This window comes from Gavialis gangeticus, unplaced genomic scaffold (genome assembly GCF_001723915.1).
Source record: "Gavialis gangeticus isolate Ggan-Ray unplaced genomic scaffold, GavGan_comp1, whole genome shotgun sequence".
Taxonomy (NCBI): domain Eukaryota; kingdom Metazoa; phylum Chordata; order Crocodylia; family Gavialidae; genus Gavialis; species Gavialis gangeticus.
In genome coordinates this window covers 31,659,847-31,668,406 of record NW_017729033.1, presented here as the reverse complement: position 1 = coordinate 31,668,406, position 8,560 = coordinate 31,659,847, and the positions used below count along the sequence as shown (strand labels likewise).

The 8,560-nt window shown below is 49.5% G+C and overlaps 1 protein-coding gene across 1 annotated transcript in view; it reads right to left on the bottom strand.

Moving 5' to 3' along the window:
• Positions 1-8,560, bottom strand: part of STX18 (syntaxin 18) — a 147,707-nt gene that overhangs the window by 17,763 nt on the left and 121,384 nt on the right. Inside the window, exon 8 of the mRNA XM_019526231.1 lies at positions 5,658-5,746. Within this exon, the coding sequence (XP_019381776.1) occupies positions 5,658-5,746 (89 nt within the window). The remainder of the gene's footprint in view (positions 1-5,657; positions 5,747-8,560) is intronic.

Sequence of the window (8,560 nt, the reverse complement as noted above, 5' to 3'; positions counted from 1 at the left end):
CCTGATCAGTGCCACCACCCTCACCTATCCTGGGGACACCCATCCTGCACTGGGCCTGGGCCTAAACCTGGGCCTGGGCCCAGCGGGAGAAGCAGCCAGTCATCGGGTGCCCCTGGGTGTGGCGCCCATTTCTGAACGCCCCACGTTCTCCCCATTGTTGCATCACTGGGGGTGGGGGGTAGGGCTGGGATGCCTCCAGGGGCATGTCTCCCCCTGCTCGCCTCTCCTCTGCTTCTGCCCACGACAACACCAGCCTGGTCCCTCCCTCCCTACCCCACTTTGCCTCAGGCCTGGGGCTGGTGTCTGGCCACACACCCCGGCCCTGCTCGTGCCCCTCACCCCCAACCTACAGCCCCCAGCCGCCCCAGCCCCGCTGGAGGGAGCCCCCAGTTGCCAAGGGCTACAGAGCCAGGGAACTAGGTCTGCAGCCCTCTGCCCGTGCTCTGCAGAAGCACCTGAGCTCCAGCTGCTGCCCATGGGAGATAGCTGCTGCCTTGGAGTGTGGAGCCTGGCTCCCCCTCCCCCCGGCAGCACAGCCAGAGTGAAGCCCACGGTGGGTGGGGGCAGATGCAGACTGGCCACTACAGGGCCTCCTCACCCTGTTGCCCTTCCCCTGGGGCCTGAGTGGCTAGGACCTGGCACAGCAGGGGAGAGTGGGGCGGGGAGGCTAAAGCCACCTGCGGGAGCTCCGCACCACCATGGCAAAGTGCGCCCTGCCCACCTGCAGCAGTGAGGGACACAACCCCATGCCGCCACCCCTGCTGCTGCTGGGTGGGCACAGGGCACTTCATACATGGCCCCAGGCCCTAAGTCCCACTCACCACACTGACTGGGCAGCAGTCCCAGCCCTGCCCAACTCCCTCCCCCTCACTATGGAGGCCTCAATCCTCCCCTGCCCCAAGACTTACCTGCGGTGAGCTGCGAGACCCACTCTCCAGGCTGCCTGATAGCCACGTGTATGTGTATGTGTGGACATGTACATGGTGTCCCCTGCCTGACTGGCCTCCTCCCACTCCTCGCAGCCCCTTGCAAACTGGAACTCTGGCAACCTGCAAGGGGAAACCTGGATCTCTGGTCATCTGCCCAACTTCCACTTCTTGTAAGCTTCCTTTTTGTATTTGAGTTCACTGAACAGTTCTCTGCAAAGTCAAGCTGGTCGCCTGCCATATTTGCTATTCATCCTGAACACTGGAATACTGAGGGTGCGGGAACAAACTAAGGCTTCTTTAAAATACAACCAGGTCTCCTGACTCCTTTCCCCCTCAGACTGGCCTCCCAGGAGATCCTGCCCATCATTTCCCTGAGTGAATCAGAGTCTGCTTTACTGAAGTCCAGGGTCCATATTCTGCTGCTCTCCTTTCTTCCTTTTGTCAGGATCCTAAACTCAATCATCTCATGGTTGCTGCTGCCCAAACTGCCATCCACTACTACATTCCCCATCAATTCTTTCCTATGTGAAAAACATTACTAAAGGGTTAGGGAAGGATGAACACTGAATGTAGCCTCCCACCACCATCAGGAGAAAAATCAGCCATCTAGGGCAGAACTGACTTTTGGCAATATCTTAAGTCAACTAGAAGAGGAGAGGAGAGGTGGTAGTTTCAACTACAGTAATAGGTATAGCTGTGCTTCTGCTGCCTCTTGTCTCCTGTTCTAGATACTATATGCTCCTTAGTACTTTTGTGCTAATACAATACATTTGTAAAGAAAATCTGCTGTTCATATTTAAGAGTAAATTATTGCACAAGCCCAAGAAATTTTTTTATTGTCATAGACCTAGCAAGAACTAAAAAGAATCTCGATACCATTTTGCATCTGTTGCTTTGCTGAACACACTACTAAATCTAGAGCTAAAGTTAAAATTTAACACACAAGTCATTCTGATATGCCTAGACATGGCAGAAGTGTCAGATCTGTGTCACAGACAATTTATCATTCTGCAAAATGTAGGCAGAACATGGCAAGCTAAGAGCAAAGTTACATGATGGCCTTGTGTTTGCTGATTTAACTCAGAACTTCAGTGTTATTTTTATGCAGTTTTCTCATACAGTGCCATTCCTGACTCTCTGCAAATGAAATTAAAAAAAAGTGAGCCAGTGTGAAATGATCAATGCCAAGTTCAAAATATAAAAAATAAAAATGGAGAGCAGTAGGACTTTGGAAGGGTATATGGAGTAATAATGGACTTTTCAAAAAGGTCTAGCTGCTGACCCTTAGGACTAGCTGACAGTATGTCAGGCTATAGCTAGGTCAGGGAGATTTTAGAATTCTTTTGAAACATCATATTGTGAATACAATATTCATTCTCAATAGCATACTTGTAAAATAACTCTCTGAACAACACACAAAGATGCTGTGAAAGAGAAGTAAATTTAATAAATTCCTTCCTGGCCCGTGTGGCAACCAGTCAAGCCCAGGAGCATAGGAAAAAACAGATAAACCATACAACCTAAAGACAGCAGGAATAACTCCACAAATCACATCCTCTAAATCAGGGGTAGGCAATTATTTCAGCTGGAGGGCCACTTAATGAGTTTTGATGAGTTGTTGAGGGTTGCAAGGGTACTCCTGCCCCTTAACAGGTGCCCTGCCCTCTGCTTGTCATCCTCCTTGCCCTTTATAGTACTCCTTTTGGGAGGGGGAACTGTCATCTTAGAATGGGAAAACAACTAAATCATATACTAAAAATCCAACATCTACTATAACATTTTATTTAAAAAAAATACTTTTGTCCTAATTTACATGCGTTTGTATAGCGTATATAGAGACGATTGCATAATAGCTCAAAATAAAGTCTTATGCTTGCATATTGTTTGTGGGGAGATATGGGGGACGGTGTTGGTGTGTGTGTAGGGTCGGTGAGAGGTGTGAGGGGGTGTGGACAAGGGTGTGGGTGGGTGTGAAGTTTGTCAGGTGGTGTAGGTGTGTGAAGGACATGTGTTGAGGAGGGTGTGTGTGTGTGAGAGATGCATGGAGGGGTATGCGTATATATGGTGGGATGTGTGGGGGGGGCTCCCCCCGCAAGCCCCCCCCCATGGCACAGCCTCTGCTAGCAGCAGCAACAGGCCCTCAGGGTGCTCAGGGCCCACAGCTCTAATCGAGTCCCAGGAGCTTTACAAAGTGGCAGGAAGAGGGGCCAGGCCAGCCAGCTCCACTGCATGGGGCTCCTCATGGCTCATGTGCAGCTCCTGGGATTTGGCCAGAGTAGCAATGTCAGTGGGGAAGAGCTCCATGCAATGGAACTGGTGGCCTGGCCCTGCTCCCTGCCTCCGCATGCAGTTCCCAGGACCGGGCCAAGGTGTCAGGGAATGGGGATAAGCCAGCCCAGCTTCATTGCCCCCTGCCTCTCCTGGCCAAGTCCCAGGAGCTGGACTTGAACCATGGGGAACCCCACATATTGGAGACAGGCTTGTCTCACGCTCCCATTTCCCTGCTCTGGCTTCACACTCCTACCAACCCCAGCCCCTGCATGGGCCCTGGACTCCCACTGACCTTGCATCCTGGGCTTCGCACTCCCACTGGCCCTGGCCCCACGTTCCCTTCAACCCCAGCCCTGCACTCCCACCCAGATACAGCTTCCCCTTCACCTGCTGCCTCTTCCCTACTTGCTGTCTGGAGCGCTGCAGCAAGTACAGGAGCAGGAACCACTGGAGGTCAAGGGAGCTGAGCAGTTCCCCAGGCAGCTGCAGCAGGGGCAATAATAGCCTTGCTAGGAAGCTGTGTACAATGGCTGGTGCCAGGGACCTTTGGCAGACATGGGTGGGAGCGGGCAAGGCTCAGCCCCATGTGGAATGCAGCAGGGGCAACCACAGGCCAGTCTGGATACAATTATTACAGTTTCATAGTTGCTAGGGTCACAAGAGACCTCAACAGATGGAGTCCAACCCCCTGGCCTGGGCAAGGAAGAGCGCTGGGGTCATTTGATCCCAGCCAGGTGCTTGTCCAGTCTCCTCTTAAAGACCCCCAACGTACGGGAGGGCGACACCTCCCTTGGAAGCCCATTCCAGATTCTGGCAACCCTTCCCATAAAGAAGTTCTTCCTCATGTCTAATCTAAATCTGCTTTCTGTCAGTTTGTGGCTGTTGTTGCTGGTTATCCCAAGGGGTGCCCAGGTTATTGGTGGGTGCCTGCCTGCAGGCCAGATGAAATCACCTGGTGGGTCCAATCTGGCAAATTTTGCCAGCCCCTACTCTAAATAGAGAGCCAAAAACTCCCCTTTCGGTATCCACTCCCTTATTCAATCTTCTTTTGAAACTAAGCCACTTGTGGAACGCTATTCCTTTCTAATCTGCAGAACTACAGTGCCAATTCAAGCCTTGTAACCAGTGTTCCCTCTGAGCTGCATGGTATGCGCAGCCACGCAGGCACATCTGGAAGTGCAACACGAGCACACCTGCGTGGCCGCACATCCCACACAGTTTAGAGGGGAGGCTGCTCATAACGGCAACATTTTTATATTGAAGCTAAATGCATAACTGTGAATTATGGCTCCAAAATGCTTTTACTTATGCTAAGATAGTTTTGTCACTGCTACATAAGTTAGACTCACCATCTATGGTGAAAAGATGACTTTACTGATCTTTGGCTTTTTATGGCTCAGGGCCCAAATCTGGTGCATAAGATGGGGCAGCACTGCTTGATTTCAGCCAGGTTGGGGTGCCATGGAGCCCAAATCCTAGTGTGCAGGGGTAGTGTGGTACCCAGTCTGACCTCCTGACCAGCCCCGTGTCTACAATATTTGCAAATCCCTTGAAATGCCACAATGAAAGCTTTGGATGCTTTGAATGCAGCAGCACTTTGCCTTAGCTCAGACAGTAATGTTGATCACGCTGCACCTGTGGGATGGCTGCTGCTTGGGTTTTACCTGTTTCTGTCCAAGTGTCTGCAACGTGTTTATGTGTCTGGACAAAGCCTTTCGAAGTGTGATCTCTGAACACTCTGCACACACTGAAAGCCCTAAAGTCGATATGAAGCTACCCTGTCCTTGCAATTTGGAGCATCACGTCAATCAGTTCCACCATGAATGGGGTAGATGACTGAATAAAATGATGGTGACAACCAGAAAGATGCATAGAGTGCACTGAACGAAACCCTGTTGGCTAACTTGCCACTGTAACAATGGCTTGATCAATAAGAAAAATGGCTCAAGCAAGCCTGCTCTGTAATCACTGACCATACACATATAAAGAATAAAGTGAAATAAGAATAACTTGACTGTGTTCTGGCGCTAGTCTGAGGCAGAAGCTGTCACAACAATCTTATCCTCCAGAAGTTTCTTTATGCGTCTCTTAATGCTACCATGACTTCTGCTGTTTGCTGACTTAAAAAGCAATTCATAACGGCAATTTAAAAGAGCAGTTTTAATTTAAATTTCAAAGGGAAGTTTTAATTACTGAAAAACAGTTGCTCACTAATTGCATAACTGTGCAGTAATGACTTTTAAAATTATTTTGTAGCAATGTTAATATTAACTGATAGCAAGACTTAGGAAACCAAGTGGAAAAAGGCATACATAGGACACATTTTTTATCGAGTCATTTTGCATAAAAAGCAAGTTGAAAGCCAAGTGTGGGTGGGTGTTCTGTTCCTTGCCACACAACGTAGTGATAGCATTAGGTGAAAAAATCCACAATTAGCAAATGTAAAACAGAATTTACCATTTGAATTTCTTCAGGTGACAGCTCATCTTCGCCTCTGCCATCTCCCCAAAGCCCAAAGTTAGTTTGGGCATCTGTCAGATTCTTCTCTGTAAAGATAAGCAAAAAACCCATACATCTGAACATCCTGCCATGTAGAGCAGTAAGTGCTTTTACATCGTTTCCTAGTGCTGTTATGTCATTTCCTAACAATGATCAAAATATTATCTGTTATTTTTAGTTAATCAAAATTCATACTCAACAATTCGTATATGATGACCATGCATATAACAAAGCTGCAGGACTGGGAGCAAAAATGTATTTGGGTGTTTAGTTCTGTGCATAGAAAAGAGCTATCTTGAAGTATGGAAATGAGGCACTGGAACAACTTCCAGGATATACCAAATAGAAGGCCAGACAAAGTTGTACCTTCGTAGACTAACTAAATCACAGATGTATTGCACATGCTTTTTGAAGCGGAGGACTTGCTTCATCAGATGCTATCATCTCATATCAAGTATGCATACCAGTTTTTGCTGGCTCTTGATTTTTGTTAAAGATATGAAGCAGCTGTAACAGTTACAAGGACATTTCCTCCCCACCCCCAAATTTTGCATTTTAGCCAAAGTACATGCAGAATTTACAAAATGACATCATCTTCCAGAAAGATTTGACAGATCCTCTGATCTTCAATAGGAACTTCAGAACTTCATTTTAAATGAGATCAGCTCAGGAACCAACTTTTCAATCTACTTATTGTGGATCTGATCCTGCAGCTGACTATACAAGGGTCTGCTGGTTTAGGAGTTATAAGATCAAGTCCCATCCTATAAACAACACTGACAATTTGCTTAAATTTACACATCATCAGAGTAGCCCTATTGATTTCAAGAGGGAAGTGTCTATGTGGAGACAGTTCAGCCTTTTGATGCCTGACAGGACCAAAATGGTCCCTTAGGCCGGTAAGGCCTAGAACAGCCTTGACATAAGTAGGCTAAGAAGGCGTTCATGGAGTTATGTGATTATATGACCTGCTCCCTACAGAAAAAAGGGTCTGATGCAGCTTGTTTTCTGCAAGTGTCCGATGATAGAGGCTTGTTATGTATAAAAGGGTTTGTTATGGCGCATTCCACCCATATCTGGAGCAGATGGCTCCTGATACCATGGAGAAAAGAAAGAAACAGCGATAAAGGGGAGACATAATTCAAGTTGCTGATGAAAAACAAAAAAAAAGCCTAATTGGTAGCTATGTGACTAGAGGACTATAAGTATTACTACCTGAACAAAAGAAACCTCCTTTTCCCTACCCCGATGATGCCTGAGAACTGACGACATCTGATCTCTCTCTCTTCAACGAACCTTGCCAGCTCTGGAAGCCTGGCCAGCTCCCAAGTCGCATATTACTACGACTGGTAATATACAATTACTTGCTTGCTAAGATCATATCTTGCTAAGATTACTGAAACTGCTAAGATTATATCTATATGCATGCTTGGAGTTAATACTTTATAATGCTCAATAAAACTGATTTATTAAGGAGATAACTCATTCTCATTTGGAGAGCATAAATAGGTAACTGCGTTCTTGTTTGGAGAAGACTGAAGTATACTTTAAGGCAATACTGATCTTACTGTTTGCTCCCTCTCTATTTAGGAGGAGAACCAGATACCCCTTGGTTGTGCTGAGGACACCGGAGGGAGCGCACGTGCCCCTGGTGTCCCCTGACACTTGAGGCAGTGGCAACAGCAGCAGCACCAGCAGCAGCAGCAACGATCTGCAGCTGAGGGACAGCTGCAGCAACCAGGAGGTAAGCCAGGGAAGGGGAAGGGAGCAAGTGGGGCCAGGTGAGGGCAATCGGGCAGGGGATTCTTTCCCCGCCTGACCCCATTTAGCAGCGCTCCCGAGCTGCATGAACAGGGAGTGCAGACAGGAGCACTCTTTAGGGGCGCACCGGGGTTTGCGCTGGGAGGCGCGTGAGAGGCCGCAGGTAGCAGAAGAACCAGCGGCGGCAGCAGCAGCAGCAGCCGTAGCCGTCTCCAGGTTAAGTGAGTGGGGGGGACAGCATGGGATTTGTCACGCCGAGTGCAGCCAGGGCTCCTGCCCCACGGCTTCCTCCTGGCTCGGGGACCGGTGAGGCTTCCAACCAGGTGGGGCCACCTGCCTTGGTCCCTGGGGCCAGGGGGGGACATGGGAGCGGAGGCTTCTCTCACCTGTCCCACCTGTGCCAAGATTGCGGCGCTGGAGGGGCAGGTGAGAGAGCTCCAGGCAGAGGTGAGCAGGCTGCGGCGGATCAGGGCTGTGGAGGACGAGATTGACGGGTACTTTCTCTCTCTGCAGGGCCCATCCCCTCAGGCTGTCACCACCCAGAAGCCTGCAGGAGGCTATGGAGGATGATCACCTCCAGGGCCAGGTGGCGTCGCAGGCAGTGCGCAGCTGCATCAACTGTCACCCCAGTACAACTGGGGAACAGGTATGTGGCCCTGGCAGCTGGAGGAGACTGGGCATGAGGAAGGAGGAAGGGAGGAAGCTCAACCAACAAGCTGGCATCCGTACTTCCGGAGCATCATTCAGTGACCCAGAGGAAGAGACATCGGGTCATCATCACAGGGGACTCCCTCCTCAGAGGAACAGAGGGACCCATCCGCCGCACGGACCCCAATGTGAGAGAAGTATACTATCTCCCAGGAGCCAAGACTGGGGACGTCACAAAGATCACTGACCTCATCCGGCCTTCCGACTACTATCCTATGGTCCTCATCCACGTGGGAACCAATGATACGGCCCAGAGTAGTCCGGACCAGACCATGGATCACTACGTGGTTCTGGGGGCCAAGCTTAGAGAGTTGGGGGCCCAGGTGGTCTTTTCGTCCCACCTCCCGGTTAGTGGAGGCCGTCAGTGGCAGAGCGCCTGCATCTGTGAGGTG